This window comes from Myodes glareolus, chromosome 13 (assembly GCF_982192425.1).
Source record: "Myodes glareolus chromosome 13, mMyoGla1.1, whole genome shotgun sequence".
Taxonomy (NCBI): Eukaryota; Metazoa; Chordata; class Mammalia; order Rodentia; family Cricetidae; genus Myodes; species Myodes glareolus.
This window is the reverse complement of record NC_142038.1, coordinates 65,108,183-65,129,822: the sequence shown is the minus strand read 5'-3', so window position 1 is coordinate 65,129,822 and position 21,640 is coordinate 65,108,183. Positions and strand designations below refer to the sequence as shown.

At 37.8% G+C, this 21,640-nt stretch overlaps 1 protein-coding gene across 1 annotated transcript in view; it reads right to left on the bottom strand.

The window, feature by feature from the left end:
- The window catches only part of Ccdc178 (coiled-coil domain containing 178), a 362,700-nt gene that overhangs the window by 220,084 nt on the left and 120,976 nt on the right, over positions 1-21,640 (bottom strand). The window contains exon 15 of the mRNA XM_048442360.3: positions 9,115-9,298. Within this exon, the coding sequence (XP_048298317.3) occupies positions 9,115-9,298 (184 nt within the window). The remainder of the gene's footprint in view (positions 1-9,114; positions 9,299-21,640) is intronic.

Genomic DNA, 21,640 nt, shown 5'->3' with positions numbered 1-21,640 from the left:
AAGACTAGGTGAACAGTTTACATAGACCTATAAACTGCAAGAAATAGAAGTTGTCATCAAAAGCCTCCCAACAACAACAACAACAACAACAACAAAAAGCCCAGGGCTGGATGGTTTTAGTGCAGAATTCTACCAGAACTTCCAAGAAGAATCCTCAAACTTTCACAGTGTTCCACATAATAGAAACAGAAGAAACATTGTCAAACTCTATTTATGAGGCTACAGTTATCCTGATATCAAAACTGCACAAAGACTCAACCAAGAGAGAAAATTACAGACCAATCACACTCATGAACATAGATACAAAAATAATAAATTACTGACAAACATAATCCAAGAAAACATCACAAAAATCCACCATATTCAAGTCAACTTCATCCCAGTGATGCAGGGATGGTTTAACATATGAAAAATCTACCAATTTAATCTGTCATATAAATAAACTGAAAGAAAAAAACATATGGTCATCTCATTAGATGCTGAAAAAGCATTCAACAAAATCCAACACCCCTTCATGATAAAGGTCTTGGAGAGATCAGGGATACAAGGAACATACCTAAATACAATAAATGCAATATACAGCAAGCTGACAGCCAAGATCAAATTAAATGGAGAGAAGCTCAAAGTGATTCCACTAAAATCTGGAACAAGATAAGGCTCTCCCCATATCTATTCAACATAGTTCTTGAAGTTCTGGCTATAGCAATAGGACAACAAAAGGAGATCACGTGGATTCAAATTGGAAAGTAAGAAGTCAATACTTCATTATTTGCCGATGATATGATAGTATATATAAGTGACCCCCAAAACTCTATCAAAGAACTCCTACAGCTGATAAACACCTTCAGTAATGTGGCACGATACAAGGTCAACTAAAAAAAATCAATAGCCCTCCTATATACAAATGATAAAAAGGCTGAGAACGAAATCAGAGAAACATTACCTTTCACAATAGCCACAAATTATACAAAAGACCTTGAGTTGATACTAACAAAGAAATAAAAGACCTATTTGATAAGACCTTTAAGTCTTTGAAAAAAGAAATTGAAGAAGATACCAGAAAATGAACAGATCTCTCATGTTCTTGGATAGGTAAGATCAACATAATAAAAATGGCAATCCTACCAAAAGCAGTCTATAGATTCAATACAATACCCATCAAAATCCCAACACAATTCTTCACAGACCTTGAAAGAACAATAATCAACTTCACATGGAAAAACAAAAAAACCCAGGATAGCCAAAACAATCCTATACAATAAAGGAACTTCCGGAGGCATCATCATCCCTGACTTCAAACTCTAATATTGAGATACAATAATGAAAACTGCTTAGTATTGGCATAAAAACAGAGAGGTTGACCACTGGAATCGAATCAAAGACCCAGATATTAATCCACACACCTATGAACAGTTGATTTTTGACAAAGAAACTGAAAGTATAAAATGGAAAAAAAGAAAGCATCTTCAACAAATGGTGCTGGCATAACTGGATGTCAACATGCAGAAGAATGAAAGTAAGTTCATATCTATCCCCATGTGCAAAACTCAAGTCCAAATGAATTGAAGACCTCAATATATATCTGATCACACTGAACCTGATAGAAGAGAAAGTGGCAAATAGCCTTCAATCCATGGGCACAGGAGACTACTTCCTAAATATAATCCTAGTATCACAGACACTGAGAGCAATAATAAATAAATGAGACCTCCTGAAACTGAGAAGCTTCTGTAAAGCAAAGGACATAATCAATAATGCAGCCTGCTGAATGGGGAAAGATCTTCACCAATCCCACATCAGATAAAGGACTAATCTCCAAAACATATAAATAACTCCTGAAATTAGACATCAAAATTTCAAATAACCCAATTAAAAATTGGGGTACAGAACTAAACAGAGAATTTTCAACAGAAGAATCTCAAATGGCTGGAAGACACTTAAGGAAATGTTTAGCATCCTTAGCCATCAGGGAAATGCAAACTTTGAGATACCATTTTACAACAGTCAGAATGGCTAAGATAAAAAATATCAATGATAGTTTATGCTGGAGAGAATGTGGCGTAAGGGGAGCACTCCTCCATTTCTGGTAGAAATGCAAACTTGTACAGCCACTGTGGAAATCAGTGTGGCGGTTTCTCAGAAAATTGGGAATCAACCTACCTCAAGACCCAGCAATAATACTCTTGGGCATATACCCAAAAGATGCTCAATAATACTAGAAAGACTTTTGTTTAACTATGTTCATAGCAACATTATTTGTAATAGCCAGAACCTGGAAACAACCTAGATGCTCCTCAACCAAAGAATGGATAAAGAAAATGTGGCACATTTACACATTAGAATACTACTCAGCGGCAACTAACAACAACATATTGAAATTTGCATGCAAATGGATGGAACTAGAAAACACCTTCCTAAATGAGGTAATCCAGACCCAGAAAGATGAATATAGTATGTACTCACTCATAAGTGGAGAGTAGCTATTAACAAAGGATATTGAGCCTATAGTTCATGATCCTAGAGAAGCTAAGTGATAAGGTGAACCCTAAGAAAAACATATGTAGATCTATCTGGAAAGGGGAGATAGACAAGATTGCCTGACAAAACTGGGAGCATGGGGCTGTGGCGGGGGGAAGGGCAGAAAAGGTAGACAAGGGGAGAAAAGGAGGGGGAGGAGATCATGAGGGAATGGGATAGTCGAGATGGAGGAAGGATGAGAGCAATGAAAGAGATATCTTGATTGAGGGAGCCATTTTGGGGCTAGCAGAATTTCCAAGGAATCACAAAGATGACCCCAGCTGAAACCCTAAGCATTAGAGAAGAGGGTGCCAGAACTGGCCCTGCCCTGTAGTAAGGCTGATGAATATCTTAAATATCATCATATAACCTCTATCCAGCAACTGATGGAAACAGAGGCAGAGACCTGCATGGGAACACTAGACTGATATCTCAAAGTCCAGTTGAAGAGTGGCAACAGTGAGAACACGGACAAAGAGGTCAAAACCATCATAGGGACATCCACTGAAACAGTCTACCTGAGCTAATGGGAGCTCACCAACTCCAACTGGACAGAGAAGGAACAAGCCTAGGTCCAAACTAGTCTCTCTGTGGTTGACAGATGAATGGCTGGGGCAGGCTGAGGGGCCACTAGTAGTGGCACCAGGATTTATCCCTACTGCTTGTACTGGCTTTTTGGGAACCTATTCTCTTTGGTTGGATACCTTGCTCAGCCAAGATATAGTAGGGAGGGCTTTGGACCCTCCTCAAAGCAATGTGCCTTACCCTTTCTGTGGATTGGATGGGGGTGAGGGAGTGGTGAGTGGAGGGAATAGGAGGAAGGGAGTGGGAACTTGGATTGGTATGTATAATGAAAAAATATAGTTTGTTTTTTTTTAAGAAAATAAAAATAACTCTTGTCTTCAAACAAGTATGAGCACCAAGAACTGCTGGACACACACACGAGAACTCTAGAGCATTTGGCCCTAGACTCCTTGGTATCTTTCCCCCGTTTCCAACTCTGTGCCTACAACAGAACTCTCCAGAAGGATAATATAGGAAGGCCAATGAGTTTGCGAGTGACCGATACATTACTTTGCTGTCTATGTTGGGAAAGCAAGCTGTTTTGGATTCTTTCAAAATAAAAAGCATAGCTTTAAAATTTCTTGGATCGCGAGATACTAGGAATCCATTAAAATGTTACAACCACATAGACATCCATTTGTAATAAGCACCTTGAGCGTGGGTGGAGAGACTGACTAGCAAAACATTTTTTTCCCATAGATATGGGGACCAGGGTTATGGTGGAAAGGCAGACAAACTAGTCCTGGGACTGCAGCAGCACTTCATGGAGGAAGGAGGTAGGGGAGCCAAAGGAAGCCTGTCTTCTCCCAGAAAGTGCCTTTAAGTCACCTCACAGTCAGTTCCTGCAGTCTTCACGTTTTAAAGTCACTGGAAAATAAATGAGAGCCCAGAAAACTACTCTTTCACAACGGTGTCTATAGAGTGTTCAACTCTGAACCCACTAATAGATACTAAGACCTTTGAACAAATGTCTGCTGAAAAGTGATGCACCCTGTCTCAAAATATGCAGCTGATTACCTACTATGTACAAGGGCGTGGGCTGCATCCGTATTGACTGCAATGGAAATGAAACGATCAGACTGAACACCGTTAGTGATGAGCAAAATAACTTATGCCATGCAGGTTTGATGTGCTTCTCTTATACGCTGTTATGACAACACCACATTGCTCTCCAGGGCATTTCACCTGAATTGCCCTGGGGACAAAATATAGAAATTTATATCAGAGAAATTCTGTCAAGAACCTTGTGTGTGATCTTTCAATGTTCACAGGACGAAAGGACTCGCTTTTGGTCATGTGAACGTGTGTCTGCGCCCATGGGTTCAGTGCTTGGAGAATTCAGAAGATGGCGAGGGCACCGGGTGTTCTGGAACTGGAGTTACAGGCCCCCATGAGCCCCAAGTGAGGGCGCTGGGAATTGAACTCCGATCCTCTGAAGATCAACAGATACCCGTAACCACCTGTCTCAGCACACACACACACACACACACACACACACACACACACCTACCAACACTGGAAAAGACTTAAAGCTTTAATAGACAAGTGCACTTTGCAGAACTCATCACACCCGACCCAAATGAACCAGAACACGTGCCTGTCGACCTCTCATCTGAACCCGGCATTCACTGTTCTGAGCTCTGATTTAAGACGTGCTTCTGGGTCCTGTGGTCTTTGGCAGCTTGGGGAAAGCCAAGCTTTATCAGCAGAGGGCAGTGTAGGGACACACAAGGTCTCAACAAGGGGCTCCACACTTTTCTTCCTACAGGAGGTTGGTTGATTTTTTTTCTTTTTTAAATTCTTCTTCCCGCAAGGGGTCTTTTAGGTTGTTTGTCCATTGTCTACATTTAACTGCCTTCTGGTTTGGCCAGCAATTAGCAGATGCCTACCTTCCACAGTGACGAGGACAAGGGTGCAGTGAGGTCTTCGTAGTGGGACAGCCACCCCCTCTGTGTTCCTCCCACTTTAGGGCGTTCCACCCACTGCTTCAAGCGGTGCCTGTGCCAACATTCGCAATTACTGAAATCTTCAGAGGAGGGGTCAGAGAAACTTCTTGTAAGGGGTGAGAAGGCCAATGTTTTTAAGCTGTATAGGCTATCGGGTCTCTGTCGCAGTGACTCAATTCTGATTTTAGAGAAAAGGAGGAAGGAGATCCAGAGATCACTGCAGAGAACAGGAAAGGAACTTTGAATTTAAAAAGAGATTCAGCCTCTGGGATTCTAGCAAGCGTTCACAGGCGACTTGCTTGCTACACGGTGGTTGCCCTGTTTTAGCAGTCAGAAACCAGAAGGTGGCAGCAGAGGGCTGTGATACTGCTAGAGACCACCGGTCCAACATTAAAAACCCCTGGAAAGCATAGCCTGACCTGTGTGTGATGTGTCTGGAAACTCAAGCAGAAAGGGAGAACGACAGCCTCCATTTACTTAATAGTGATGGACAGGAGCTAGGAAGAAAGTCGGAGAAGACTTTGGTTTGGAATAAATTTGAGATTTATGGGTTAAAAAAGGGAGGAGGCCACTCTGAAGTAGTTGGGTAAGACAGAACTGCCCCTGGCCACACTGAGTCAAGGTGCTTTGTGGCGGGCATGACCTCAACATAAAGTCTGGTGATGGCCGAAACTGACTCTACCTAAATATGATATTGAGAATATCCTTATCCTTCATTAGTTTCTGATTGTCAAGTCTCAGCTGAATATAGTGACCCCCACATTGAACCTGTATAGATAATAAGTAACCCTGTATCCAATTTGGAGCCTAATTCCATCTAATAAAGGAAATATTCTAAAAAGAAATAGGGAGGAACATAAAGAACGTTCCATAATATGGGACCATCTATACTGCTGTTCAGGTTGGGGAAAAAAAATCCTTAACGATGTGAAGATTTAACTCTTGAGTCTCTTTGCTTAAAACAACACACTGTAAACAATAACTCTTTGTTGAGAGCCTAGTACTTCAGGTAAGTAATGAAAGGCATCTTTCTTCTCGCAGAAATTTTAAAGAAAAGGGAACTTACTATCCAAATTTCACATATGCAGAAAACTAGTATTTGATAACGATACTGCGATAATATAAGAGTTGATTTGGTAAACCAAGATGGCTACTGAGTGACTGACAGGCAGGCCAAGCACATCAAGCACACATATTGGACAGAGGGATGATTGACACATAAGGTGAAATGAATAGAGAAGGTTGCAGGAGGTTTGCTCAGGGCATCATGCTCAAAATGTGAGTATTTTTTATAGTATTTTCCTTTTAATATGGTTGTATTTTGGATATCAGTAAAGCTACTGAAAACTGGGAAAAGCAAAACTAGAAACATGAGTCTTCTGCAACCATAGAAAGGAGAAGCAAGGATTTTCTCTAGCAAAGAATTGAGACTGGTTGAAATAATGAAAAATTGTTTGAGGGAAATGATGGTCTTCTAAAGGCAAAGAGAAGTACTGGATTAGTATGAACTAGAACATTAATTTGTTTTCTAAAACGAAAACTGTCTCCCTCATCTGGTTACTTTTAAATTTTGAGCTTGGATTAGAAACCTTTGTTGGCCAAAATGTAGATGTGGTGTTTCATTAACTACAAGCCCTGAATCTAATGTTCTCTTCCCCATATTCCATCCACAATTATCTCCCAGGTGTCTATGAGAGTTATACAATAGTGTGTATATTGAAACAACCAAATCACCATAATAGATAACTTTCTTGTGCTAATTGTTTTGTGGTTGTGGCAGAGCACCTGGCAAGTGTAATCTCTGGAGAGACAAGACTGCCATGACAGGGTGCCATGCTGACAGGAACTCCCTATTCCCATTCCTTCAATCCTTCACCCCAGGCAATAGAATATGTTCAGGCCTGGATTGCCCTAGTCTAAAACATCATTCACAGACATGCCCAGAGATGTGTGTCCCTGATGACTGTAAACCCTGTGATGTTGACAAGATGGACCACCACACACTCCAACATAAAGTAGCCTTACTGATACAGTCTTCCTTCTAGCCCAGCTTTTCCTTTCTAGAGAGGTCCCACTTAGGTCACTATTAATCTAATCCAGAGCTAGAGACTTGATCTACCCCAATTCCGCCAGAATTGCATTACGTTCAGAATAACAACAGCAGGAGGCTTCAACTGAAAGAGTTTAACATCTGGTGACAGCTCTTAAACCTTTTTGGTGCAATGTCACATTCTTGAGACGAGTTTGGCTGTTACCATTCATCTGCTTACTATCATGACTGAAGATCCACTGCCCCACTACTGTCCTGCATTCTATCAGGGCTGTGAATCTTACCCTGCACTCTGGGAAAGTGCTTCTTCCCTGAATGCTTACGTTACTGATATGAAGTGTTTCAGGATATTTGATCACACTGTATGAAAATGTGTCACTGTTTTATTCTGATTGGTTTAATAAAGAGCTGAATGGCCAATAGCTAGGAGGAGAGAATTGGCAGGATTTCCGGGCAGAGAGAAAAAGTCAGAGGGTTAGAATGTAGGTGTATGCTAGAGACACCAGTCAGACACGAAGACAGTCAGACATTAAAAAAAGGAAGTAAAAAGGCATATGGTAGTATATATGTTAATATAAACAGGTTAATTTAAGTTATGAGAGCTAGTTGGAAACAAGTCTAAACTAAAGGCCAAGTTTTCATAATTAATAAGTCTCCATGTCATTATCTGTGGATTGAGAGTCCTAAGAAAGTCTGACAAAAATGACCGACTATACTAATGTTTTGGAAAAACTGGGAGAGATCATCCGATAGAGTTGGAAGTTTCTGGGAGTTCTTTTATATCTTTGATTATTCAGATTAACTGCCTAAAATGGGCCTGGAATTTTACTGATACATTAATTTATAGGTATATAAATTAATATAGAAGAAATTCCACTTCTACAGTGAGGCCATTTCTCAGAAATAACCCAGAAATGACTTGGCTGTAATTATCTTCTGGATAACAGAGATCCTGGGTTAATTTCAGTACATGGTGACAAATATTGAAATATGCCTACAAGAAAAAATGTGTTGGGGAACATGGTTCCGTGACTGAGTGCTTTTCAACATGAACACTACTACACTCAGGATACAGCACAAATATTCTTCATCAGCCAGCAACCATGTGAGGGATGGAAACCTTCTGTTTGTGTGTTCTTCGGGGAAGAAAATAGTACTGACTTGCAATAAGTGGCAGGAGATATTGATTAGTTGCTTATTGCTTAAATAGGACTGAACTGAGGCACATGAGTGTTTGATTCTGTATTGTTGTTGTCTAGAAGGTTCCTGGCACTCACTTGCAAGCCTGATAAAGCACTCCTTGTTAGTGTGTCATGGCGGGTCAAAGGGTGTGTCTTAGAATCCCACTTCCTATCATGTAAGTTATGTGTGTAAGAAATAACTCAACCAAGTTCAGCATTCCTGGCTCCAGATGCTTGTGATTGGTCATAGCAAAGGTAGTCCATCAGCTAGCTGCACTGAATCCTCATCTTCTGGAGAAGGATGATTTTATTCTTGCACGCTAGATGTGTTTTAAGAAGGGTTTAATACAGCTTAGCATAAGCTACACTTGGTAGGGCTTTTACCTCATATGAACGGGACCCTAACTTAGACTTCAAGCACCATTCATATGCCTACACACACCTAAACCATATGGTTGAATTTTTTTCTTTCTCTTCTTTGGTGTGTCTATACACTTGCTAGTGTCCCTGGGTGTGCATATGCATGTAGTTCATGAGTAGGTTTGTGGAAGTTCTCACTTACTTCACTTTGTTGACACAAACTCTCTCACTAAGCCAGAAATTCATTGGCGTGGCTAGGCTAAACAGACAATGGGCTTCTTAATTAGTACCTGGGTTCTATTGTGTACAGTTTTCACGTTTTGTATCAGGATCTGATCTCAGGTCTTTGTGCCTATGTAACGGGCACTTTATTGGTCTCCAAGAAGATAATTAACCCCTGCACTAAAATCTAACTATGAAGAAAGATCAAGTCAAAAAAATTCAGGTTAATCACATTATTTTTTTTTTAAATTTAGAGATGAGAACAATACCTGACCTTGAATTTTCTTCTCGTGTCTGCTATTTTATCCTCTATCTCATCCGTCTTATGCTTAGCTACGTGGTAAATAGCCCCGATGTGATATGCCTGCTTGTAGAGCTGTCTGAGGTAATTGTTATTCTTCATCTTCAGTTCCAGCAATGACTGGATTTCAGACTCATATTCTGTTTTCTTCCTTATACTACAAAAAAGACCAAAAATTCAGTGTAGTTACTCTAAGAGAAAACGTACTTAGAAGGTCTATAGGACAATCTTGGTCTTAGTTGAACTTATTGTCAACAGCACTTGTGCACACACCTTTTCGGGTCTACTGACGTCTACACGTTATAACCTGAAAACAAAATCCTTTCTTCACTCCTCTCCTATCTATCACCTTTTTTATTCACACAACATTTATTTGTTTGTTTGTTTTTGTTTTATTTGTTTTTTTTAAGCAAAACCCAGAATGCTTTAAATGGAAGAATGAAAGCTTAAACAGAAGTCCCAGGTCCATCAGTTTCCAGACTCCACCATTACTGGCATTTTGTACCAGATGAGATATTTGTTGTGGACAGAAAGTGTCCTGTGTGTTGAGTGGCGTTGACCAGCAGCTCATTTCCCCTACAGCAGAATCTCAGCATGACAGCCAAGGATCTACAGGCATTCCTAAGTTTCTCTTGGGTAGGATACAACATGATGCCATCTGAGTACCGCATAACTACATCGATGAAGGAAGTGGTTCTCAGGTGCAGCAGTGCATGACCGTCTCAAGAAAGGCATTTAACATTGCTTTGTGTTTTAGAAAATTCTGCGACAGTTGACTTGGAGTGATGCTCCAGCATGGCAGTTTTCAAATACCTCGGGTGATAAAACTGTTGTATAATGAAGAAGCGAACCCAGATGTCTTTTCCACCGTCACAGACTGCTGGGCTCTGCTTGAGTGAGAAGGTGTAGGACATTGGATTGGCCTTCAGGTGGCACTGACGAGACCTCATGTAGAAAACTGCCCAAGAAGCTCTGCTCAGAGAAACAACCCCTTGGACACAGGTGAGTGTGAAGAGATGCGGCCAACTCATGGGTGGGAAAACAATGCGTCCAACTGCGGATGAGCTACATTGACTTGTTCTCTCGCCTCTTGTTCCCTCAAGGATAAACAAGAGTGAATAAAAACCATCATTCATTAAAGGTGTGCCAAAGACAGAGGATGGTTTACAAATCAGACGAAACAAAATGGGGCCAAGGAATCAAAGCAGGAGGGGGGCAACCATAATAAAAATATCTGCCTGAATTATTTCATCAGAGAGTCAATATGGAAGGTTTCGTTGTATAATATCAATGGACTGTGCTTTCTGAGAAAGGACAAACCCAGCCATTGCCTATAGGAGTGAAGGCACTTATGAGAACAGATACTGAAGCCAAAACCCAGCCTAGCCATCTTCCATGTCATGTTGTCCTTCATACCATTTGAGGATCTCTCTCTCTCTCTCTCTTTTTCTCTCTCTCTCTCTTTTGTTACTTAGAAAAGCATAACAAATGGAAATTCCAGGAATGGTGATTGAATCAGGTGCGACTAAGCAGAGAAATTTCACAGTGTAAAGAAAAAAAGAAATGGGGATACAAATATGGCAATATAAAAACATGAAAGGAAATAGAGATGGCTGTGTTTATTTAACAAATAGATGCAAGGTCTGGGGAGATGACTCACTTTATATGGCACTTGCTACACACGTGTAAGGATATGGGTTTGATATCCAGAATCCACACAGCAGGGAGTGGCACAGACTGTTGGATCCCTGGGATCCATTGGCCAGTCAGCTTAGCTGAATTGGTAACTCAAGGATGGTAAGAGATTCTGAACTAAACAAAGGTGGGCGGTGCCTGGGGAATGACACCCAAGGCTGGTCTCTGGCCTTCACATGTATCTTTATATACGTGTGCACTGGAAAACACACAAATGATGTGGAATATTACCTTAACGATGCAATGATATATTACATTTGTTAATATTGCTTTTGTTTAATTATGTAAAGATGTGTTGCTGTCTCTCCTTTCCTGCCTAAGGCACTTAACTGGTCAAATAAAAGGCTGATTAGTCAATAACCAGACAGTAGAGGAATAGGCAAGGCTGGTTGGTGGACAAAGGGAAAAAGTAAAAGAGAGAGAACAAAAGAAGATGAGAGAATGAGGGAGAGAAAGAGGGAGATGCCTGGGAACCATCCACTCAGATATGAAATAAGACAAATAGAATGAAAGAAAGGTAACATTCCCGAAGACAAAATACAGATGAAAAAAAGAGGTTAATGTAAGTTATAAGAGCCAGCAAGAACCAAGCATAAGATCAGGCCAAGCATTCATAACTAATAATAAGTCTTAGTGTAGTGATTTGTGAGCAGTTTGAGGCCCAAAAGAAAGCCCGATACATTTAAATACATATGTCAACATACACAGAAAAATACCTAAAAAGAAAAACAAGTAAGGAAAATACGAAGCATGTATTTCAAAAATATTTCTCAGCACATACTTTTAATTCTAGCTGGAGGCTGGGACGGGATCACAGGATTGTGGACAGTCTTTGACAAATAGTGAGACTTTGTCTCAGGAATTTCAAGCATGCTCTGAACATAGAGGAATGTGTTGATACTGAGGACAGATGCTGCCATTGACCTTGAGTACCGATTACCCTTTGAGCCTGAACTACAGAAAGCAAAGAGTTTACAGATACTGCTTCTGTACTAGAACTTAAACATGAAGCGTGTTATATCCACCGTTCTCCTTCCAATATGAGTAGGCCGCAGTATAAATAAAGTATATGGGTATACTTTGCATGAGATCCACTGTGACGATGCGTCAATAAGAACCTTTGGATGCTCTACTCTCCCCTGTTATCTATGACCCCTCCCCACTTTGGTTTTTCCTGCAAGTCTTTCCTTGTTCTTCTGTTTTGTCTTTATTACTCTGTGCTGTATTCTGGATTCTGTCTTAGGATCTGAGGCATCATGAATATTGAATCTGTTGTTTTGTAGCCGAATCCCCAGTAGTTTTGAGTCCAGCTTCCTTTTTATACATCTTGGAGGATTTTACTTTAGTCTGTTATTGCAACCATTTTAAACTCACTTGAGATGTATCTAAGATTCCCATTATGTAAGCTTTAAAATAATAGAATTATTGAAAAATATATTTAAATATCTGTTTAAATATAATCATTGCATGATTTCAATTTACTGTGATATATATACACACACATGGAGAGAGAGAGATCAACTGTCATTCATGGTGGATATTTTCTGATGTATTTTATAATTGCATAAGCCCATTTTAAAACATTTTCCTTGATAGGAATCATGTAAGGTCTCAATCAGTTCATTCCTTTAGAGAATACATAGAGTCATAACTATAAAGCTAGAAAGATTCTCTTTAGAGATATATGCTGCATTAAGTAAAAAAGAACCCTCTGAAGCCATTTCTCAGGAAAATCATCAAATGATAAAGTCACTGCTCTTTATATCTTAAATTTTATCTTACAGAATGTGACATATATAATATAATGAAATTGAAATTTTTCTTATTAGAATATTATTCAACACATACTTAATGTATGCTCGTAAACTCACTATGGTGGCTCATGTTTTCAATTTCAGAGCTTTGGAGTCAGTAGTGGGCAGGTCTCTGTGTTTCAGGCCTGCCTAGTCTACAGAGAGAGTTCCAGGAGAGCTACTGCTACACAGACAGATCCTGTCTTGAGAAATAAACAATCAAACAAACAAAAATGGATGTTCACAATGCATCAGGCTCTAAGTTGGTCACTGAGGTTCTAAAGTTGGAAGGACCTATGCTATGAATAGCTGTTAATGAGCTTCCCAAAGCAGTTACCGGAGATTGCATATGCAGCTTGGATGAAACTGTGTGCATTATCTTTCTCGTTTAAATTGTGCATGGGGAAAGCTCACTAAGGCTGCATTATTTCTAAATGGAAAACAAGCAAGTTCAGCCTCTCTGTAGAAAGGGGGCCATGATAGGAAAACATACAAATAAATTTTAAAAGGAACCTTGTGTCTGTAGGTGTGCAGGCACAGTGGATCTAGTGAGAAAACCACATGAGAGAAGGAAAAAAATCTTAAGTGGGAAGGAATGGGGCAAAGAGAGCACACTGGAATATATATGACTTGATGTAAAAGCAGAAATTGGAAGACTATATCTAGGGAGGAAGGAAAGCAAGTGAGAGGAGGGTGAGGGAAAATAGAGGGCAGTTGGGGCAGAGTCAAATTAGAACAAATTATGTTACACATGAATAAGGACACCATCATGAAACCCATTGCTTTGAATGCTAACTTAAAAAATTAATTTCACAAACTCACACATAGTCATCACTACTAGTGGCTAAAATGAGATGCATCTTTGCAGTGGTCACCAGCAGCATCCTGCATTTTTTTTCCTGTGGCTATTAGTCAATAGAGATAGTACTGATTCTGGAATAATTGTTTCCTCTGTGGCTTCATAGAAGGCAGGAAGTTTCCTTGGATGTGTAGCAACTTCATAAGTCTATTATTTGCATATAATATAAATTCACTCACAAAGACTGAACAAATAATTGTATGCATTATTGTTGGACTGAATTGAAAATGATATTTAATGTTTTATTACAATAGAATCATTATAAAGGAATCCTAGATCCCTCTTATTTCAAAGCGAACATCCAAGCACTCCTCATGATATTTAATGTTTTATTACAATAGAATCATTATAAAGGAATCCTAGATCCCTCTTATTTCAAAGCGAACATCCAAGCACTCCTCATTCCGACAAAAACATAAATCACAGCCTGCTGTTGGTTGGTGTGGTCACCTGGGTGCTGATGCTCCGTAAGATAGCTCCTGACTCAATTCCAGCACTCGGGAGTCAGAGGCAGGTGGATCTCTGTGAGTTCGAGGCCAGCCTGGTCTACAAGAGCTAGTTCCAGAACAGGCACCAAAGCTAAAGAGAAACCTTGTCTCAAACAAAACAAACAAACAAAAAAGATAGCTCCTGACTCCACCAAGGGTCATTTACAAAATGTTATAATTATGAGGTTCATCTGTGACCTGTTATTGAAATCTGCCCTCATTGATTTTGATAAAAAAACAAAATAATTTCATACTGTAGTATGTTTATAACTAAACATTGGTTTTTATAGTTTACTATCAGTTTTTTTTATTTCTTTATAGTCACAGATAAAAAGGCACTACACATAACTTTCATCTTGCTATGGCTTACCCATTCGTTGAGTAAATGCTCCGATTTACTTGACATGTTTTTTCATTTTATGTTAATTTCCCATTTTAAGAAAACACTGATAATTCAAAATAGATTTTTGTTGGTAATAATGGGTAGGGGTAAGGATTTACTTCTTTCATTAGAAAGCTGCTGAAAGACTTCCTTTCTCTGCCACACCACAGTGCCACTCCTGTCATGAGTCATGTGGAAGAGTATGTAAGGGTCTGATGCTGAATCTACGTTCTGACTGACTAACCTGACGTTATTAATAACACCCGCCTTATAAACTAAGACTTATTATAATCACGTTACTTCAGGTACTTTGAATATAACTGACCCACATAATCACATAGGGAACAGTACTGTTAGGAGATATGGCTTTGTTGGAGGAAGTGTATCACTGTGGGGACAGGCTTTGAGGTCCCCTATGCTCAGGATACCACCCAGTGTTTCAGTCAACTTTCTGTTGTCTCTATGATATAGGCACCTGCACCATGTCTATCTACATCCCACAATGCTCTCTGCCATGATCACAATGGACTGAACCTCTGAACTCTAAGCCACCAGCTGAATTAAATGCTTTTCTTTATAAGCATTTCCATGGTCATTGTGTCTCTTCACAGCAGTGGAAACCCTAATAAAGACAGAAGTTGGTAACAAGGACTGGGCTATTGCTGTGATAGACCTGACAAAGTTTTTGTTTGGAGTAATATGAACTTTGCTTCTTTGGGTTAGGAAAACAGTGGAATGCCTTGAGTAATGCTTAATGGGCAATACTTGCAGGAGCATGGAAGACAGTGGTGCTGAGTGTGTTTTGATGAACTGTGGGGGGCTACATCAAGAGATTACAGAGGAGAAGAATATTAATATATTACCTATAAATCATTCTTGTGATATATTGGTAAAGGAAGTTGCTGCGTTTTCCCCTTGTCAAAAGAGTCTGGGTGAGGCTAAAGTGAAGAGTTTTGGATTAATTCTCTTGGCAGAAGCAATCTCAAAACAGCCTAGTATAATCTGTCCTTTGGTTATTAGTGATAACTCCATTGAGGATTTATAATAAAGAGGAGTAAGATGAGAAGTGTAAATTGCAAAGTTTAAAATTTAAAGAGAAAAAGAGCATCAGAAAGTGTAATGGAGCTAAATCCTATGTTCAAAGAGATGAACAGATTAAGAAATGGAATAAAGGAAATGATGTCCTCAGGGCAAGATCCCACACAGCTAACTTTTCAACTTTTGGAATAGTACTAAGAAAAGTTTAGAGTTGGGTGTGATGGGGAACACCTTTCATTCCCAGACTGAAAGAATGGTGAATCTCTGAGTTTGAGGCCAGCCTGGTCTACAGAGCAAGTTTCAGGATAGCAAGTTTAGGCAATGAAGGACAGAAAACTGATGAAGATATTGAACAAGGGGTCATGTTCTAACTTGCAATACCAACTTTATGTCTCTCAGCGTTATATATAATTTGCATTTGTTTAGTTCTTTTCTGAGTCTGATAAGCAAGAAATGCAATAACTATCTAGTTGTCAAGTCCCTCAGAGATCTGTGGAGAAAATAATATTAACTGAATAAACAGGAAGTGCAAGTAACCGGTTCCCAAAATATGTCAGAAATGACAGAAACAGCTGGTTGCCTGGACAGATATTCAAGGTTTTTTCTGCAATGTTGGGACACCATTTTCAACCTATAGGCCTAGAATATTTGACAGATTTTTCTATAAAGCAGGATTTTTGAAGAACTTTCTTGCCTTGTTTTGGCAAGGTTGGTAGTCACTGTCTTTTGTGTTTTGCTTGTCAAATTTGGACAGTATACTATTCGTAATTGAGGCAAGAGTATTTCTTGCACAGTAGATTACTTTAGCCACAAAGAAATCAAACTTCATGTCAAGTTTCTTTGATGCTCATCATCTTCTCCAAAGTAGATTGGTGTTTCAAGGAGCAAACATGTCTTATTGTCATAAAAAGAACCTATGTTATTAAAACATCTTAAATGCCATACTCTATAGATCTCTGAAGTGTTTAAAGACCACCTGGGTATTTAAAATATATGCTTGTTTGATCTTGAAAACATACATAATATGACTACCAGTTTGATTTCAATGACTAACTACTATCTTACATTTCTTTATATTCTAATTAGTTGTTAATGATAACTTTTAAGGATAAGAACTGAACTGTATTGGTGCAGGAGGTCCTTCTATATTTGTATTGCTTTCATTGCTTGACTAAAGAAACTGCCTTGGCCTTTTGATAGGGCAACACTTAGGTAGGCATGGAGACAGAACTGAATTCTGGGAGGAAGAAAGAGAGTCAGACAGAGAGAGAGCCACCATGGAGATGCCAGTTCAGACATGCTGATTTTTTCTCAGTAAGCCAGGACCTCATGGTGATACACAGATTTAATAGAAATGGGTTAATCAAGATGTGAGAGTTATCCAGTAAGAGACAAGACATAATGAGCCAGGCAGTGATTTAATTAACACAATTTCTGTGTGGTTATTTCGGGTGTAAGCTAGCCGGGCAGCGGGACACAGCCTGTTACCTCCTAGTATGCTATATAGGTACAATATGTTGAATAAAATTAGAAACATATGTACGGTATGTTATAATTAATCTCAAATTTGTATTAATATACAAAATTTATGTATACTATACAAGAGTACAATGCAATGTAAAATATTTAAAACTAGTAACTGCTTTTTAGGAGTATATTAATCTCTCTTTTTGTCTAATCGTATTTGAATTCTTCCTTTTTTCTTCTCAGAGTAAATTTAATAATTTACCTTTTTTTCTATCATCTCTGTATCCCCCTCTTTTCTTCAAAATAAGAACTCTGAATCTAATCTCCTTTGTTTAGCTATTTTCCTAACTATTACCAATAACAACTTTTAATCAATCTACCTAAACAATAACAAATATTCATAACCCAATGAAAAGCCAGAACCATGTACACCACCTTTTGGGAGTGTAAGTGTTATGTTCTTAAATTTACTTCATGTTGTCTGGGGATGATGGCATCTTTAGGGGATCTTGAAAAAAAAATTTGGCTTAATTGTCAAGTTTTGGTAGAGGTAACTATATCATTTGTTGTTCCATCTCTGTGTAATGAAAAAGTGTAGGGCTTTTCTCAAGTCCTGGCTGAAGAAGTCTGTGAGGTTGGATCATCTCAGCTAGCCAACTCAAAATTATTCTGAGCAATTTGTAGTCCAAAGTTGATCTTTAGGTGGTATTTTTAAGCTTAGTGGTATATCATAGTCCTGATGGAAACGTCATGGGTCCCCTACCCTCATTTCAGAGACTTCATAGGTTGCTGTTAGGCTTGATTATGGTCCACTGTAGAAAACTGATAGAGACTCAAACCCAAAATCATGTACAAAAAAGTAGATGGACCTTTTTCTATGATTAGTTAGTACTCTATATGATCATTAATATAGTATCACAAAAAGTTTAATATAAATTTTATATATATTTATCATATGTATATACACACATATACATGATATTTATACATCTTATAAATTTTGAATTCTCTTTTGGTAAATTATATCTGATCAAAATGAAAAGCATTTGTTAGTTTAGATTAAATGGCCATGTCATTTGATGAACTATTATCTCTTCTAATTAAGAGGTATCTCTTGTTCCAATTGAATCTTTATCAATTTTGATGGTATCTATAGCTTTTCCTTTCCTGTAAAAAAAAAAGCAAAACCCCTTTCACAACATATCCATGTAACATGAGGGGTCCGGCTTGTTGTGGTTTCCGTCCAGCCCGGTACCCCACAGTCGGCAAATCCCAAAGAGAAATCACACACAGGACTCCATAAGGTTATAAACTGATTGGCCCATTAGGTCAGGCTACTTATTAGTTCTTATGACTTATCTTAACCCATTATTCTGATCTATGTTAACCATACAGCTCAGTACCTTTCTCAGCTGGGCAAGTTACATGCTGCCTCTTCGGTGGTCTGCGCAGGAGTGTCTGAGGGAACTTCCTAGAATACTCCCAGTCTCTTTGCTCCACCTCTACTTCCTGTCTGGCTTTCCTGCCTATACTGCCTGCCTGGCCAATCAGCGTTTTATTAAAATATGATTGACAGAATACAGATAATTCTCCCGCACCATATACATTCTTAGGTCAACACATCTTTAAAGTATACGTGTTGATTTAATTCCATAGTTTTTTTCTATTATCCAGTGTCTTTCAGCTGCTGTTGTTCCTTTCTCATTAGCATTTACAAAATTCAAAGTTAAAAGAGCACTAAGAAATTTATTTATTTCTAGGGGTCTTTATTACCTCTTTCTTTTTATCTATCATGTCCTATAAAGTTCTATTATATCTTTCTATAACTGCTAGCCCTGTAGGATTGTGTGGTAGACATGTAATATGTTTCACATTATAATCAGCAAAAAACTGTTTCATTGTATTAGAGATATTTGCTGGAGCATTGTCTATCTTTATTTGTACAGGTATACCCATGATGGCCATAACTTCTAGCAAATGTGTGATTACTGAATCAGTCTTTTCTAAACTCAAAGCAATTGTTCATTGAAAATCTGAATAAGTATCAATGGTGTGATGTAAATATTTTAGTTCTCCAAATTCTACAAAATGAAACACATTCATCTGTCAGATTTCATTCAGTTGAATATTCTTTGGGTCACTTCCTGTAGGTAGTGGTGTTTATTTGTATAAAGAACAAGTAGGACCTTTCCTTATAATACATTTGACTTGTTGACAGATGATGGAAAAGTCTTTTTTAAACCTTTGCTATTGACATGATTTTTTTTAATGAAATTCTGAGGTCTCCAGTACATTCTAATTAATAGTTCTTCAATTTCTTCACTACTTTGTGCTAGAGTACCTGGCAGACCCATACAAAATAGAATGTATGTTATGTATGTGGGATGATTATTATTCCTAATTATTTTCTGTAATTGAATAAATAGTAAAATCAATTCTGTATCGTTGTGTATAAATTAAGTTGTTTCAATATGCAAAACAATTTCTGCACATTGTGAATCAGTAACTATGTTGAGAGGTTATGGAAAATCCATTAGTACCATTAGAATAGCATATAATTCTGACTTTTGTACCAAATCATAAGGGATTATATCAACTTTACTTAAATATTCTAATTTGTATTCTTCTTTTCCTGATTTAGTATAAAATGTAGGGACCCCAGATATTGGTGTTTTCTATACAATGTGAGAAAGAATTCAGCTAGTTCTCTTTATAAACTGAATTCTCTTGGTTTTGGGATATTTGTTGTTAATCCTCCCTCCTCCCCCAAAAATGCTACAAGGTTTGTGTCAGTGTTCACTTTCTACTCATAATTTGTCAATTTCAATTTTGTCAATTTCAATTTGTTATTAGTAAATGGTTCTATAATTTCTGCTGGGTCTATTCCTGCTAATTGACAGATTCTTGATTTTCTTTTATATAATGAACTCAGAGACCTTTTCCACATGTTTTTATTTTTTTTTACTCAGTTTATGTTGTCAAATCATCCATTCTAAGATAATATCTTCCCTCTGTACTAAAACTCCTGTAGGGTAATGTTTAAAGGGTAATATGACCAGAGTGCAGTTGAGATTCAGATCCACATGTGCATTCTGCAATTTCTTTTCCACCAAAACCAATTCTCTTTCAGGTTCAAGTGATAATTTTCTGCATCTTTACAAATCCTTGTCACCTTCTAAGGTTTTGAATAAATTATTCAGTTCGTCACTTTCTTTCCAAAAGAAAGGAAATGTCTCTTATCAATCTTTGAAAGTCATTAAGAGTCTGTAATTGATTTTTTCTAATTTGAAATTTTTGGGGTCTAAGTTTTTATAAACATATTTTATAGTCTAAATACTTAATAGAATCTCCATTTTGTATTTTTTCATGAGCAGTTTGTAATCTCCAACAAGACAAAATTTTCATTACTTCTTCAAACATTCTTTCCAAAGTTTCTACACTATAGTATAGTATAGTATAGTATAGTATAGTATAGTATAGTATAGTAGCTAAAAAGGTATCTTCCATGTAATGGTAAACTATATACTGAGAAAATTGCTTATGCATTATTTCCAATGGCTGACTTACAAAATATTGGCACAGGGTAAGGCTATTTAACATTCTCTGTGGGAGAATCTTCCACTGATATCTCTTAGTTGCTGAGAATCATTTATATAGGCACTATGAAGGCAAATTTTTCTCTCTCTTTTTCTTGTAAATGTATAGTAATGAAACAGGACATCCTTTAGGCAATAAAGAAATTAAAGGAACTCCAAATTGCAGAGAGACCATTAGCTGAATTACCTTAATAGCAACCCTTAGCTCTGTTACCATTATAGTGTTTTCAAAAACAAGAGATTCAATTATTATCAGTATAGTCTGTATTTGGTATCATTCTATTTACTACTGATGTCAATCTTTGTAAGAAATCTTTGTAAGAAATCACTGAAGGATTTTTTTTGGGCCCTGCATGGCTTTAGTAAATGGCTTAGTCTTATTTCCTACTTCTCCAATTCTGTCACTAGCATTCAAAACTGCTGCACAGAATAAAGTCAGAATGTGATCATCATATAGTATTTAGCTTTATATATTAGCATAATCTCCTTCTCCAAGAAGCTGACAGGAAATTTCCACACCTCTTGCTCTACTCTGTTTTTCAATGGTCTTAGCCTCTTCTTCCAATTAGGTCTTCCATTGAAATTGTGGACCAGGTTTCATGACTGTTGTAGCCAAGTCTCTCTAGTCCTTAGTGATAATCCTTTTACAAGTTAACCATGAGTTTAACATTTGCTTCACAAAAGGTAAATGTATGCCATATGAGACTATCACTTCCTTGAATCTTTTTAAATTTAATATTGCTGCATGTGTCCATTCAGCTCTTACTGGGTCTTGGGGATATCTGTCATTTAACAGTTCCTGTAAGGTTACTGGATATATTAAGGTTGGTTGTTTGAAAATCTTAGACTGTTCCTCTCTTATAATGCAATGCTAAAATTGGTTCTCCATTAAATTCTTCTGTCTGAATTTGAATATCTCTATGATCAGTTTTATTATGTTGGCCTGCATCTTAACATTCATACAAAACAACTTTTAAGAGGTAAACCAAGGATCATTAAAATGACAATAGGATTATAAAAATGATAATTAATAGTATGTCAATTCCAGTTAAGTTGATTTTCTCTTCATTTAATTGTTCCATCTTTAAATCATGCACTACATAATCATATAAAGACCTAACTTTCTCAATCATAATTGTGCTTCCCATTTTTTAATGTGGGAAAACCTCTGTTTTAATTAA